Here is a 15,857-nt window from a genome sequence, read left to right as displayed (position 1 = left end):
GAGTCAGGATAGCCAGAAGTGGGCGCGGCAGCGGTCCGGACCCTCAAAGCCTTTCACGTTTGTCTCCGCTTTACAGAAGAAAACACATCCATACCGCGCATACATGCCGTTGGATGGGTTTCGCGGTCTAGACGGATGCAGGGGGGTCGAGGATCGGGGTTTGAGATGCCCTTGCATAGCCACGATCGATTCTCCAGGTGGGGAAAGGCAATTGGCGTTCATCCGAGCTCGACCGTGCAGCCGTGCAGGCGATCAACTGGCACGGTGACTGGCGAGTCCGCGAGTGTCAACTTTTTTCTTTTGAAGCTTCCACGAGTGTCAACTTGAATAGTCCGCTAGTGCTCCGGTCAGTGGAGCCCCTTGTATCTGTGCAGCTCATGTGAAAAAAAACCCCGAAAGAACTACTACTGGGCTTTACCCTTTTCATCATTTTCAGTGTCAGTGCTCATATGATTTTCCGGCTAGGGCGATCCTTGACAAGCATGGAAAGGCACCGCCTAAATTTGCGCCAGATAATACTAGCCTTATCTTTTTTTTGTGGGGTAAATACTAGCCTTATCTTGTAAAAAAAATGCAGTAATAAATGGAATGCACGGTCTGAATGAAAAGGCAGATTTTTGTGCGGCTCAAAAAGTTACTGGGAACGGACGCAAAGCAGAGCCGAAGGAAAGCAAAGTGGAGGTGTGTGAAATGATTGAGGCGAGGCGTGGTAAAAAGAAGAGAAGAGATTGCGTTTAATCGAAATGGAACACGCCATGGTAATTAACAAGCAGTGAAGCAGTAGCAGCACTTGCTTGAGTTGAGATGACCAACACCGGAGCATCATCGGAAACAGTTTGACAGTGCGTATTTACTGCTGCACTATTGACTAGAGTAACTTTTGCCCTGGCAAGCAAGCTAGGCAGGACCCGGCTGTTGGCTTTTGATCGATAGATCAATTCACCAAAACAGCAGGAGCAGTACGTGCAATGCGTGAGATCGCCTAGTAGCTATCCGACTCCGTGTACCACTACTAAGGGCGTGTTCGGTAGTTGCCTGGCTTCTCAAATCCACGTTTCCAGCCGCAGAGTCCAGCCGAACGGGTCTACTCCTGGATTTTGGACCGAGAAGCTGGCTCAAATCTGTGTGTAAAAACGACGGAGCGACGGAGTTGGAAATACCTGGCTCCAAGAAAATAGCGAAGCGGGATTTGGATAGAAATTACGGGCCTCTGCCACCGCCAAGTGATCGATCCAGCCCCGCACGCATCAGGGACACGCTCGAGCCCGGCCTGTCCCGTGACTCCTCTTCCCCCTCCCCAACCCTAGCCGCCGCAAGCCTCAGGCGATGGCGCAAAGCACCTCGACCACCGGCGGACACGCTCTCCCCCGCCCCTAGTCCATGCCGTGACCCACCCTTCCCCGCCCTGCTCGCCCTCTTTCGCCACCGTCGCCGACCAGGTCTGCCGCCATCAGCGACGAGCTTCCCCGCCCCTGCCCACCCTGTTTCGCCACCATCGCCGACCAGATCCGCCGCCGCGATTCGAGCACTGTCCGTCAGCGACGAGCTTCTCTGCCGTCAATCGAGCTCCTCCGCCTCCCCGTGCACCTCATCCCAATTCTGGAAGGTGATTTCATGCCCGACCACCTCTCCCTATACATGCTCATGGTGGAATTTGTGATGTACATGGTGATTAGTTGTAGGATTTGGTGATGTGCTTTGGTAATTTTTTGTGGGTGATGTGTTGCCTGTAGATTATAGGAAGGGGAGAGAAAAAAATGCAAATCTTTTGTACATTCTCTGCTGTTGCATGTTCAGTACATGCTCATGGATAGTGCTGCATTTTGTTGCTATGTATGTTCAGTACATGTCCAGTACAACAATAGAATTTTGCTAGTACATAATTAATGACAGCAGCAACACTTGTACATGTTTTTTATAGTTAAGCACTCACATATTTTTTATAGTCAAGTTCAGAGCATGTCTTCGAGCATGACTGCCGAGTGGGATGAAGAGAACACTAGGATTGTTACCAACTTGATGGTTACGCAAGTTCGGGCTGGAAATAGGCCAAACAAAATCTTGACCCCTAGTGCATTCGAGGAAGTGGCATTGCAATTCAAAGTGAGAACCGGATTGGACTACACGAGCAACCAAATGAAAAACAAATGGGACAAGCTGAAAGCAGATTACGCTTTATTCAAGAAGCTCAAGCTAAAGGAGACCGGAGGGGGATGGGACTTTGTTCTCAACACTGTCAAACCAAGATAAGGAGTGGTGGAAGAAAGCAAAAATTGTGAGTTGTCATGTTTCTGGATTGCATTTATTTTTAATAAAGTCGTATAATTTTTGTTATTACTAATATTTGTTTGCAATGTATTATAGGACCTTAAAGGCTGCGGCAAGTTCCAAAAGCGTGGACTACGCAATGAAGAAAACTTGAGCATTATGTTTGAGGACATCACCAGTGATGGCACAGACCATTGGAATCCTTCTACAGGCATACCTCCCTCCTCTAGTGCAGCAATACCAGATACCATTGATATTGAAGCCATCACAGATGTTGATTTGCTAGAAGATCCCCAAGTGCCACCTTCTCCTGCTATGCCACCTTCTCCTTTCGTGCCATCAACGAAAAAGAGGCTTGGAAAAACCATTGATGACAAGCACAAGAAACCTAGGACTGCACAAGTGATGCAAGATGAGATTACACAGATTAAAATCATTGCTAAGGAGTCCCAAGAAACCGTTCAATCATTCATAAAGAATGATGATGCCACTTCTGTTGCCAGTACCATGAATGAAGTGCTTGCTCTTGGTATTTTAGAGGGTAGTGATGAACACTACATAGCGACTGAGTTGTTCATCAAAAGAGAGCAAAGAGAGATGTTTCTACACATGGGTGTTGCCGCATGAAAAGATTGGCTTCGTAGGAAGTTTGCCATGACGTATGGGAAATAGTTGGTTCCACTAGATGGTTTCTCATGTCTTTTGTTTATGCACTATTGAACCATTTTATGTATGCACTATCTGGATGATATTTATGTAATGTTGAACCACCACCATCTTCTATTTGGATGAATTATTGGTAATTGCATGTTCTGGGTACTTGCACTTTTAGGATGTTCTGGGTACTTGCACTTGTTCTGGGTACCATTTTGTGTATGCACTATCTGCATGCTAGTTGGTATCTAATAAATGTATGATTCTGTATGTGCAGATGTCATGTGATGATGATAGTGATGATGACAACCAATATGAATTGAAGAAAAAATTGATTTGTCTTCATTCCGAGCATATGTCGGTCATTTGTGAAGGAGCAACAAAAATAGTTGGAAAGTATTGCAGTAGTTGGATCATGAAGAATGAGCCTAGGAAATCTATCTTGACAGGATTTGGATGGTTGCAAGAGACTATTGGAACACCAGGGGAGACCTTTACAATGTTCAGAATGAAGACAAGAGTTTTCTTTGAGCTTCATGACTTGTTGGTGAAGGACTATGGGCTCGGTTATTCTCCATTTGTTAGCAGCTACGAGTCTCTTGCTATGTTCTTGTGGACCTTGGGGGGTTGTGAATCAAATAGAAGGACCCAAAACCGTTTCAAACATTCACCTGACACTATCCACCGCAAGTTCCATGAGGTACTGCATTGTGTGGTCAGGATGTCTTGTCACTACCTCAAGCCGAAAGACCTCAATTTTCACACTGTGCATCAAAGGATCCTTGGTGATAAACGAGCATATCCACACATGAAAGACTGCATTGGTGCAATAGATGGGACTCACATTAGAGCTTCAATTCCAGAAGACAAGCAAATCAGATATATTGGAAGGACAGGCGCAGTCACTCAGAATGTGATGGCAATATGTGACTTTGATATGCATTTCACTTATGCTTCAATTGGACAACCTGGTTCTATGCATGACACAAGTGTGCTATTTCATGCAATGCATGCGGACAAGGCCACCTTCCCCCATCCTCCAAAGGGTGAGCATGCGGACAAGGCCCCCTTCCCCCATGACTCAGAATGTTAGAACTCATTTCATGTATGCCAATTCTAACATTCATTCTTCTCTTTATTTTCGTAGACAAGTACTACCTTGTGGATGCTGGCTATCCTAATAGAAAGGGATATCTCGCACCGTACAAAGGCGAAAGATATCATGTGCCTGACTTTCATAGAGGTGTTCCACCCAATACTCCTAAAGAAAAGTTCAATAGGCTTCACTCGTCCAAATGCAATTGCATAGAGAGAGCCTTTGGAGTGTGGAAGATGAAATGGCAGATTCTTCTAAAGATGCCAAGCTACTCCATCGAAACACAAAAGATGATTGTTGCTGCTACTATGACTTTGCACAACTATGTTCGCTTCCATGATGAAGAAGATATTCACTTTGTTCGATGTGACAGGGACCCGGACTATGTGCCAACAATTCTGGAACGATACAAGAAATTTGCTGTTCCTTCACACGCATCGGATACATCAACTACAGCGGAAAATGGTGAAGACATGGATGTGTTTAGGCAAGAACTAGCTACAGCCATTGCTCTAAGTTGGTGAGATATCGTTGATGTTTGACACATGTACGTGGCCTTTTGATTTGCAAACTTATGCAAAACTATGAGGTGAAGCTTTGTTGATCTTAGAGACATGTATTTGCCCCTTTTGATTTGCAAGCTTATGCACAATGAGAGGCTTTTGTTCTATAAAACATGTGTGAAACTTGATGCTTATGCCATGATATACATTTTTATGTGTTTTCAAATTTACATAATCATTCTATGCTCAAAATATGAGATATTCCTCTCTGTACATGCTCTCTGTTGCTACCAAAACCGCTACAGCCAAAGAAAATCACAAGTACCAGCATACAGGCATCCTGAACTGCTTCTGTACAGGCAAAATTCGGAACAAAAAAAAATCCCCAACGAACAGGCCAAGCATTCCTTTACAGGCCCGGTACACACAGGAAGGAAAAAAAAATCTAAATCATCACTAGCCCACGTATGCCTATAGGCCACACACAAACATGGGCTGCCAAAACGGGCCAAGCAGGCACTTTCTGGCCTTTTTACCTCGTCCATCGCTGGCAACGAGAAGCTGCAGCGCCGAACAGATCGCTCGATCCTGGAGTTTTTGTGGGAAGCTGGCTGCTGGAACCGGGCGACGGAGTTGAGGATTTTGCAGTGCTGGTGAACTACCGAACACGCCCTAAGCCTACTCGGTTACTAGCTAGAGTACTACTCGGACATCCACGTCCGTGTCTAGCTTTAACATTCACCCCCTAAACATGACGTGGTCGTTAATATCGACCAGGATCCTAAATGCGACTGCTGCTACTCATAGACATTATCCTTGGCATTGTTTTTGCCGTTTCTTGTAGCATTTCAGGGACCGTCTTTGCTGTCGTCGGCTCGTCCGTAGCTTGACGCCAGCACTCCTGCTTGCTCGCGTTTTCAACCTTCACCTGTTCTTCGATGCTTAATAGACTGCCTTTTGGATCCTCGAGGGAACATCTTTTGAATTCGAGCGAGACCAAACTTCGGTCTAACTTTGAGTTACAGCTCTTGGCGCTTGCTTCAGCTCGTAAAGTGCCTTCCTGAGCTTGTAAACTTTCACTTCTTCGTCTTTCTTCTCGTAGCCGAGGGGTTGTTCCACGCATACTTCTTCTGTGAGGTCGCCGTTGAGGAAAGCGGATTTAACATCCATGTGATCAACCTTCCAATCCTCTTGTGCCGCCAAAGCTAGGAGCACCCTCACTGTCTCGAGTCGAGCAACCGGTGCAAACACCTCCTCATAGTCAACTCCTTGAGGTTGTACGTAACCCTTTGCAACAAGTCTTGCGTTGTACTTCACGATGGCACCCTTCGTGTCCTTCTTTAACTTGTAAACCCACTTCAAACCAATGACCTTTTGGTTCGGAGGCTGGGTTACCAAAGTTCACGTGCCATTGCTCTCGATCACCTTCATCTCCTTATCCATGGCGTGCGTCCAACTTGAACTTTTGCTCACCTCTACGAAGTTCGCTGGCTTCTCAACTCCGAGTAAACATAGTCCGGAGTACTCGAGCATAACTGGCTTTGCGTACTTGTAGACTTTATTGACGGTCTTGTAGCGACGAGGCCCGGAAGAATCCATTGTGACTTGCGAAGGAGGCGACACAAATTGTGTCAGCGTCGATGCACTAGAGGAAGACAGTTGAGTCACGGTCGTGGTAGATGACGAGTCGTCGGCATCCGCGTCGTCGGCGTAGTCGTCGTCACTGTGACCATCATCTTGATTGTCATCATCACTATGCGCCTCGTTGTCGATGTCGTTGCCGAGATCTCCGCTCGTGTCGTGCGCGTCGTTGTCGCTATTACCTTGCGACCCATGCGCGTCGTCGTTGGTGTCGGCACCATGGTGATCATTGCCATTGCGGTCACCTTGGTTGCGTGTCTTGCCAACCACCTGGACGTCCTCCCCTGCACCATCATCAGTTGAGAATTCAACTGTGAATATGTTACCGTTTGGAGCATCGTTGACTGCTGCCCTCCAATTCCACGCTTGGTTTTCTTCAAACACAACATCGCGTGAAATCCGTAGACGCTTGGTTCGTGGATCGTAGAAGCGGTATGCCTTGGTGCCGGAACTCCTCTCGTATCCGATAAACACCATCTTGGTGCTACGATCGACAAGCTTTGAGAGATACGGCCTCGCCGTCTTCACATGGGCCACGCACCGAACGTCCGTAGATGAGACATATTCAGCTTACGTCCGTAAATTGCTTCATACGGAGTCTTGCCGATCACTGCCTTTGTTGGAGCCCGGTTGAGAAGATAGACTGCCGTCGAGATAGCTTCTCCCCAAAAGGTCCCTGGCAAGTTCCTGCTCTTGAGTAAACTTCTCGCCATGTCAACAACGGTTCGATTGCGCCTTTCAACAACCCCGTTCTGCTGTGGCGTATAAGGTGCCGTTTGGAACCTCTTTATGCAAATCTTCTCGCAGTAGTCATTGAACTCGTTCGACGTAAACTCTTCGCCGCGATCTGCCCGTAGAGCGCGAACCTTTAGCTTGTGTTCCATCTCCGTTGCAGCCTTCAGCTTCTTGAATGTTTCAAGCGCCTCATCTTTAGATCATAGGAGAACGATCCACATATATCTCGAGTAGTCATCTACCACAAGGAAGAAGTACTTCTTTCCTCCGTGAGTTGCTGGGGTGATAGGGCCACATAGATCATCATGGAGCAGCTCGAGTGCATCACTTGCACGATAGATAGACTGAGCAGGGAATGGACTGCGGTGCTGTTTTCCAACCAAGCACCCGTCACATACTCGATCAACATGGTCGATAAATGGCATCCCAGATACCATCTCCATTTTCGACATCTTCTTCAAGGCGTAGAAGTAACGTGTCTAAATCTAGCATGCCATAACCACGAATCATCATCACTCTTGGCGAGCCAACACTCCGGCTGAGATTGATCAAGGTTGAGGATATAGAGCCTGTTCCGCGTGCGATTCACACGTGCTAGCACGTTTCGAAGGTTGTCGAAGATCGTCATCACTCTGTTCTCAGTATCCACCTTGCATCCATTCTCGTCAAGTTTCCCGACAGCAATAATGTTGTTGCGAAGCCGTTGGATGTAGTTCACTCCGGTGAGTATGCGATGTTCTCCTATGAGACCGTCAAAGAGAACAGAACCTTGCCCGCAAATCTCCACATTTGAACCATCACCAAACTTGACCTATCCTTGAACATCATATTCTAGCTCGAGGAACTTTTCCTTGCACCCCGTCATGTGGTTACTGGTACCCGTGTCTAGATACCATGACACGTTCTGATTTCCGGATAACTTCAATATTACTCTCTTCTTATGAAGTAGCACCTTCCGGCTTGGTTTCACAACCACCGTTTGGACGAGATCACAAACTTTCTTCTCATGAAGTAGCAGTATCCAGCTAGTACTGCTGTACAGAGCTCTGTAGTACCAGTGTACAGTGCAGCACTCCTGTGACTGAGGTGTGCTGTGAATCATAGTCTGCTGCTGGCACTGACTGATCAGTACTGGTGCAGTGCAGAGCAGATGCCCACCAAGATGGAGATCCAAGCAAATGCCACTGCGTTCGTCCGTGTGTTGCTAGCTGCCACGGTTGGCCAGCCACCCATCAGTTGCATGCTCTTCTTATCAGTGCCCTACCGGCAGCTAGCTGCAGCTGAGCTCAAGCCTGAAGCCGTGACTGAGGGTGTCTGTGAAGGGGCACGCATGCTCTCGGCACGGGAGAAAGTGATGATCATTGTGGATGTGCCGAGATGATGGATGATCTAGAGGTCCACGCCTTTCTTTCTTCTCTGTCTCCTTTTCTTTCTTTCCTCTAGGCCTTCTTTTGCACACTAGCTACCTCCATCGATCCGGACATGGAGTATTTGACCCGAGGTCATATGCTCCCGCATGAACAGCAAAAACAAAAAAAAATAGTAAAAAAGTTTCAGGATGAAATGACATTCGTTGAGGTCTGGGCCAAAAAAAAATAGATGGTCCAAAAAGACTATTGTTGGAAGCATTTTGGAGCACCAATTTTGTTATTTTGGAGCATCTTGGGGGAGTTGATACGTCTATTGCATCATGTTTACTTACTGTTATTTATGATGTTTTTATGCATAATAATGCTTTGGAGTAATTCTAATGTCTTTTCTCTCGTAATATGCAAGGTTTACGCAAAGAGGGAGAATTCCGACAGCTGGAAATCTGGAACTGAAAAGCTACATTGTTAATTCCGACAGCTCCTACCGTGACATCCTGTTTCAGTGACATTGTTAATTGGAACTAACCGATCGAGTTTTAGCCGGGGTTTTCAGGCCGGGCTGTCAATGATGAGGTATACTCTCAAGTCTGAACCAATACAAAGATCTATCACTTCTCGCCTCTGAAGGGCATACTATGTGTTGTTTTTGTGCGAAGTAAAAGAGAAAAAAAAAGAGTTGCCTGTGAAGTATTTCATTTTGTATTAATCAACGGTCTAAATTTATTTGCATGATGGTCAAAATCTAACCGATCCGAGTTTCAGCCCGGTTCAAAAGGTAAATATGGCCCAGTCCGAGTTTTTCAGGCCGCGCTGTCCATCATCAGGTTTACTCTGACTGATCTAATACAAGATCGTTCACTTCTCACCTCTCAAGTGCATACTATGTGTTGTTGTGTTGTGTGAAGTATTTCAGTTTATATTAATCAACGGTGTAAATTTGTTTGCATAATGGTTAAAATCTACTTACTGAACACTCCGTCAGCTCTGCTCTTCATGGTATATACTGCATATGTTCAGATAGAGTCATACAATCTCTTGTACCGAAGAATTCAGTAAGATATGGCAGAGTTAAGCTAAGCTGACAAGCCCCAGGCTGCTGCGGCCTCGGCTTGGAGCGCCTCATGGAGCTCCTGGGCTACAGCGACGAGGAAACGGTCACCGCCGTGTCCCGCGAGCAGCGACACTGACACCGGGACGCCGTCGCGGGTGCCCAGCGGGATGCTGACCTGGCAGAACCCCGACAGGCCGGCGATGGACAGCAGCGAGAAGGCCCTCGCACGGAAGTCCTCCAGCAGTGTCGCATCCATGCGTAGCCTCGGCGGCGCGCCGGGAACCGTAGGGATCGCCAGGATGCCATCCTCCTATAGACACAGATTCATTTAGGGGGAAATAATAGCAATGACCAACTCGTACTGTTGCCTGCAGGTTCAGAAAATGCATGCTGCAAATGGGATTAAGATTTTCTGAAATGTTGATTGCTGTACCTTGAGGAGAGCGGCAAGTGCAGACTTGAATTCGGTCCTGACGGCGTGAAGATCATCCATGGCGGATTCATCGTCCGACGCAATGGCCTCCCGCACTCGCTCTCGGATGCCAGGGCCGAGGTTGGGCTTCACCGTGTTCACCCACTCCGCGTGGTTTGCTTTGAATTCAGACCTGAAAAACATGCAGCACACCTTCACAAATTTAATTGCATCCATGTGCATACATGCAATTTGGAGTAAACTGGTGACATTTCCGTTACAAAGACGATCGAGTTCATCTGACTATGGAATTATGAAAACGTCATGGTTTCCAATAAGGGACCCGCAATTTTATGATATCTGTGGATACATATTGCGCTTAGTGTGAGTAAGTAGTATGTTCTAGGTTGTAGACAGCGAACTGGAAACCAGCATACCTTTGAAGGACACGCATGACACGTGAGATGGCAGACAGAGCCGGCACACACGACGATGATGCTTCGACCGCAGTCAAGTCGGTCATGAACTTTCCGATGCTCGGAACATTCCTGGAGACAAAATCACCAAGGCTACCGTTGTCCACCATTGCATCACCTGCCAAACACACCTCACAAGTCTCAGACACTTATGTATGTAAGCTGCCATGCCCTGCTCTGCTCTACTCTGCATCAACGGATGAAGCTTCAGAAAACCTATACTCTGCATTATCCTGCTCTGCTCCGCTCTACATACAATGATTAGTTAGAGTTCATGGTAGCTACTTACTGCCGAATATTTTGGCCGCTGAAGCGTTGAGGATCTCGTAGGTGTGGTCGTCCACAGAGCCCAAGATCTTGAAACAGTCTGCAGGAATGATGACACGGCTCGGTCGTCGTCGTCGTATCTCGGCATCGACATCGGTGGCAGCTGGCACCGGCGGCAGCATCACGTCGGTGACACGAGACAGCGTAGGCAGATCCCTAGCAAACCACCCTGTAAGCATAATCACACTGGGATGCTCTCTTATGTCTGAATAATTCGTCTGCTGAACACTGACAGTAGCTGGGCTAGACTGAATTTACCGACGGTGTCGAACATCTGCGCCATGGGGACGACGTTCTCGGTGGAGACCAGTCCGTGGGAGGGGCGGAGGCCGAAGATGCCGCAGTAGGCGGCGGGCACCCTGACGCTGCCGCCGGTGTCGGTGCCGAGGGCGAAATCGGCGAGGCTGGCGGCGACGGCGACGGCGGAGCCGCTGGAGGAGCCGCCGGGGACGCGGCCCGGGGCGCAGGGGTTGGCGGGGGTGCCGTAGTGCGCGTTCTCGCCGTTGATGCTGTAGGCCATCTCGTCCATCACCGTCTTGCCCACGCCCGTGGCGCCGGCGGCGAGCGCGGCCAGCACGGCGGGGGCGGTTGCGGCGGCAGGCGCGTGTGTCCGGGCCCAGTCCGGGGTGCCGAAGCCGGTGACACGGCCGGCGACGTCGAAGCTGCCATGAATCGACCAGTCAGTCAGTCATATTGCTGAACATCGGTGTGATAGAGGGAGGAAGGGACGGAGAGAGCGAGGTGGTCGTACATGTCCTTGATGGCGAAGGTGAGGCCGCGCAGGGGGAGCTGCTGCTGGTGGTGGTCGGAGGAAGGAGGCGGCGGCAGGATGAATTTCTCGATGAAGGCGTCGTGGTCGTCGCCGCTGTCCTCCATTGATAGTAATTCGCTATGGATAGGAGCAGGATAGATAATGGATAGGGTGTCGACGACGTCAATAAATTAACACCAGGTTGTGTTCCTCAAAGGCAACGACAGCCTCGGCTACCTCACTGCCTGGACTAGGCTGGGTTTTATTTTTAAAATGAGGCAAAAGATTTTGTCCTTTTTATTGATTATTAAGAAGAAGAGATTTGCCAGGTTAATTAGCGAAAAACCTAGAATACAATCCAGGGGGCACGGACAATCTGACCACAAACGCCAAACAGTCGACCGAAGTGTCGAGGACATTGTAGCTTAGATTTTGCTGAGGAACTTCACAGGAGAAAATTGCAAGCCTCGAATCTACCTAGTCTAGCACAACATCCGCAGAGCATCACCCGCTGAAAACAACCCACATGGAGTCATCGTTGTCGTAGTGGCCCCGTCGACCACGGCTCCAACTTCTCTATCACAACACGAAACCGGCAGAGGCGCACCCATTGGCGCACGAGACCATTAACACCAGAAGGGCACCCGCTGACCCAGCTCTGCTCGCCACACGAGTCACAATGCCAACCGCCCAAATCGTCGGGCGGAACACCAGCAACCACAATGTCGTGAGCGTTGATAGAGCAGAAAGTCGCCGGTACCCTCGATAGGGTGGCAAACGTAGCTGGAAGTACCAGGACAGAGCCTGCACGCATAATTTACCTAGGTTCAGGACTCTGATGAAGAATAATACCCTACATCATGTTTTGTGTTTGTATTTTTGATAGATATACCTCGTGTGAAGGATTACAATAGGGAGGATGTATTGCTACCGAGAGTTTAGGTCTACGGGAGTAGATGGATGAGAGAACCGTAGCCTCCACCTTATATACACAACTAGATGACCCGTTGCGCCAATGGCGCAAAAGGCAAGAGCAAGCCAAGTATTGAAAGAGTACACATAAAAATATTTAAAGACAGATGAGTTGGTCGGAAGATCTTACTGAAACAAATGGAAATAAAAAACTGCTGCTGGCAGTGTGATGATTTTCTCTAACCAGTGTAAACATACATAAATAGTCTTCTGAATATATTAGTAGAAGGGCAGTTAATTACATATATAGAACATTCTTTAGACCGCAGAGACAAGAATGAGGTCTAAAGTGTACATGTAGTATCATACATGAATGGAAATCTAAAGGCTATACATATCTTGCTCAGAGCAACGCCAAAAAGGGAAAGATACTGGATCGATTGATACCGAAATAAAAGGTGGCTGTTGTTTGTTAGGACATATAGACTGAAGGTCACCAGAAACTATCTTATGTAGTCTTCACGCGCTGCTCTGACTTCATGCTAATATAGCGTAACCTCTGCGTCAATTCTTCAATGCTTGGATTAGCTACTACTTTAGTTCTTTTGATAAAACGGCTTTTACATCTGTAGCAGCACCCCTAAGATTAGCAAATTTCCAGCGAAAGGACCACATGAGAATCACATATTTGTATCCTATATGAAGAGAAACAGAAACCCAACAAGATGATATAAAGAAACAGAGGTATCAAAACTGTAATTGCTATAAGAACAGAAGTTTGATGCATAGGATTTCGTATTGCTATAACAACAGAAGTTTGATTAGTGTGATAAAAATAACAAGCGCATAAAGTTTGGACACAACAAATAGTACACAACATAAATAAGCAGTAGATGTACCGAATCTTAATACGTAGCTAATTTAACTATATGGCTAATTAGTTTGCATGTACGAAGCAAGTTACTTTTGATGCAACAGGAAGAGTTGCCTGTATATGCAACAGGAAAATAAATAAAACGTATATTAGATTTTGAAGTAAAATGATGTTTTATTGGGCCTATGATCCATTTGAATATAGCTGTGTATCCATGTATACAACACCAGATTCCAGTATACAACACCAACAAGTGTATCCATGTTTCCAGAAAAAAAAAATTACCAAATCTTTTGGTTGCAATGAATCTAAGAAAGCAAAATTTGAACAATAGCACCAAAAACACCAAAAGCCCGGCTCGACTACATTTGAACAATAGCATTGTTGCCTTGTCAGCTATCTGTACACTTGTAAAATTATATCAATTTTTAAAATCTGTTTTCAAAGTACTTCTCGTCTATGAGAAAAAGATTCCATTGCAAGTACCTATATGCACACAACATTCATGCAAATAAAGAATACATATTAGAGCCTTGATCACCACATTCGCTTCAAAGCTAGCTAAAAAATTCATACAGAGAATATAGATATGCAGTTGAGCCTGCAACCTAAACGTTGGGTTCATAGAAAAGTAGAAATTAAGGGTAACAATAAAAAGCAAAAGCATATCAGAGATGCATCAAGTACTGATGCATGTAATATATATGGTCTAGGGATATAAAAAGTAGCTAATTCCACATTCATTGACCCACAGTGTGCTTAACCGAAAATAGTACAATCTATGTTAATCAACTAAATGGCAACTGTAGAAAGGGAAATAGTACAATGTATGTTAATTGACTAAATGGCAAATGTAGAAAGGGAAATGGGGATAAGATGCAACCTTCATGTCTTCATTAGTTCATTAGTATCAGTCTCATCACGAGAAGCAAGCCATCTGGATAGAATCCAATCCCCCTCACAAAAATCTCAATTCACCTTCCATCTTATGTATAAATAGCCAATAGCAATGGCTCCAATCAGCAATAACAGTTAAAAAGTAAGCTACACATGGCCTGCAAGAGAATGATTTTGCTTCAGTCGTTGTAAAAAACAAGCTTTTGCTTAATTTAGCTAGATAAAATACACAATTTAGATTGCAGGCAAAACTTCACACATCCGCTACTCCAACCAGTTGTCATCCATCCAAGCAAAAGAAATCACATCATGGGAAAAAGAAAGAATTTTGCCAACCTTGGTGCTGTGAGCGAGAAGAAGATGTGCCAGCCGGTGGCTAAGCGAGCTCCATGGAAGGGTTGGGGGAGACAAGACCGGTGGGAGTCAACAGCCAACACCATGGCCGGTCCAAACAGAGCCACCTCGCTCGTCGGCAACCGCTCCTCCCCTCCTTCTCTGGCCGACGAGGCCCTAGAGGACGCACATCCACCACCCCCTCATTAGGCGCATCTTTTTAGAATTTTTGCAGCTAAGCACATCAGTGAACAGAGAGATAAGAAGAGTCATTAGCCACTGACTTTTTTTAACTTGCTGTGCAATAAGAAGAAAACTTGGTGATTTTGTCCCCAAAGAGGTCCAGGATAACCTGATTACCAAACAATACACTAAGTGATTAGGCAGAAAATCACGCATCCTTTTTGATGAATTTTAGATGCGCCAAATGCTCAAATCGGTATTTGAATCAAACAACATCTACAAATTTGGGACTGTTTATTATTTGGTGATTGTTCTCAAGTCTAATTCATTATAGATCTATTTGTAGGATTAGCATTCCTCTTCCAATCAATAAGGCTCAGCAATTTCCCGTCATTTCCTTCACAACGAGCACTGCTCGACAGAGTTAATTTTATTATGGCAAAAATCTTTCAGTCACAAATGGTCGAAAATTATCTATATGTACTTTGTAGAAACCCAACGAAATTATCTATATGTACCCAACAATAGAAAAAACTGAGAAGTAAGCTTGCAAATACATATCATTACCAAAAATACTTGTCTAGATAAATTCCAAAGAGCTGGCTACATAGGTTCAAAAGTCCAATATGCTTGAAGAAGTTTAAATACTCATTAGAATTAAGTGAACAAAAACAATAGAGTATATCTAGAAGAGGAATACCTAGGCTGTAAGACATGCGTATACAATTTTCGCAAAGCCTGGTCATTTGGAGAAATCCAGACCATAGGAGGCCTAATGCTCCCCTTGCCGAGTGAGAAGCGCATAATACAAACATGGAAACAACCAGTCAATGATTTAGCAACTTATTGGCTTTGAGACTCTAGATTCATAACAAATAGATATGCAGTTCTACAAAAGCATATTCTGCCATCACTCGGCTGACTGGGTGGCGCATTCATTCGGGGTAGCAGGCAGGCCAATCTGAAATCATGGCGCACGGTGGCACCGGATCCTAATGGAACTTACCTAATGCGATGGATGGGAAGAGGATGAACCGGAGAGGGAAAGAAAGGGACTGAAGGAAGACCTGTGACGGCGACGATGCTGTCCTTCCCTGCCTCGTACCCTCTCATATCAGGGCCCGAAGCAGCCGCTCCCGCCTCCATGGTCTCGCGCCCGAGCGGCGCCTCTTCGCAGCTCGACGCCGCCACCACCGCTCCTCTCGCCTCTTCATAGGTCGACGCCGCCGCCGTTGCACTTCTCGTGCCGCCGCCGCCGCATCCGCCGCTCCCACGCCTCGATCCAACCGACCCCGCATCGGCCGCTCCCCCGCGTCGAGCCAGCGCCACCGTCGCCGGGAAGCTCGCCTCCGCACCCGGGGCGGACGAGATGCG

General features: G+C 46.6%; 2 protein-coding genes and 2 long non-coding RNA genes across 4 annotated transcripts; 2 read left to right on the top strand and 2 right to left on the bottom strand.

Moving 5' to 3' along the window:
- Window positions 1–1,240: 1,240 nt before the first annotated feature.
- LOC119366619 lies at window positions 1,241–3,057 on the top strand. The gene is made up of 3 exons (XR_005176071.1): window positions 1,241–1,606; window positions 1,947–2,275; window positions 2,365–3,057. It is a non-coding gene; the product is annotated as an uncharacterized LOC119366619 (long non-coding RNA).
- A 46-nt stretch (window positions 3,058–3,103) lies between these two features.
- Window positions 3,104–4,660, top strand: LOC119366618. The gene is made up of 2 exons (XM_037632382.1): window positions 3,104–3,968; window positions 4,070–4,660. Exons 1-2 carry the CDS (start codon window positions 3,182–3,184, stop codon window positions 4,540–4,542), a joined length of 1,260 nt encoding a protein of 419 aa, XP_037488279.1. The 5' UTR covers window positions 3,104–3,181; the 3' UTR covers window positions 4,543–4,660.
- Window positions 4,661–9,227: 4,567 nt separating this feature from the next.
- LOC119366616 (amidase 1-like) lies at window positions 9,228–11,517 on the bottom strand. Its single transcript, XM_037632381.1, has 6 exons — window positions 11,285–11,517; window positions 10,792–11,195; window positions 10,496–10,702; window positions 10,168–10,324; window positions 9,752–9,923; window positions 9,228–9,628 (listed from the first exon to the last, which is right to left on the bottom strand). Exons 1-6 carry the CDS (start codon window positions 11,407–11,409, stop codon window positions 9,341–9,343), a joined length of 1,353 nt encoding a protein of 450 aa, XP_037488278.1. The 5' UTR covers window positions 11,410–11,517; the 3' UTR covers window positions 9,228–9,340.
- A 2,433-nt stretch (window positions 11,518–13,950) lies between these two features.
- On the bottom strand, window positions 13,951–15,819 carry LOC119366617. Its single transcript, XR_005176070.1, has 2 exons — window positions 14,304–15,819; window positions 13,951–14,125 (listed from the first exon to the last, which is right to left on the bottom strand). It is a non-coding gene; the product is annotated as an uncharacterized LOC119366617 (long non-coding RNA).
- Window positions 15,820–15,857: the final 38 nt, after the last annotated feature.

Source organism: Triticum dicoccoides, chromosome 2B, assembly GCF_002162155.2.
Source record: "Triticum dicoccoides isolate Atlit2015 ecotype Zavitan chromosome 2B, WEW_v2.0, whole genome shotgun sequence".
Taxonomy (NCBI): Eukaryota; Viridiplantae; Streptophyta; class Magnoliopsida; order Poales; family Poaceae; genus Triticum; species Triticum dicoccoides.
Note: the sequence above shows the minus strand (reverse complement) of the source record. Positions and strands in the feature narration are given on the sequence as shown.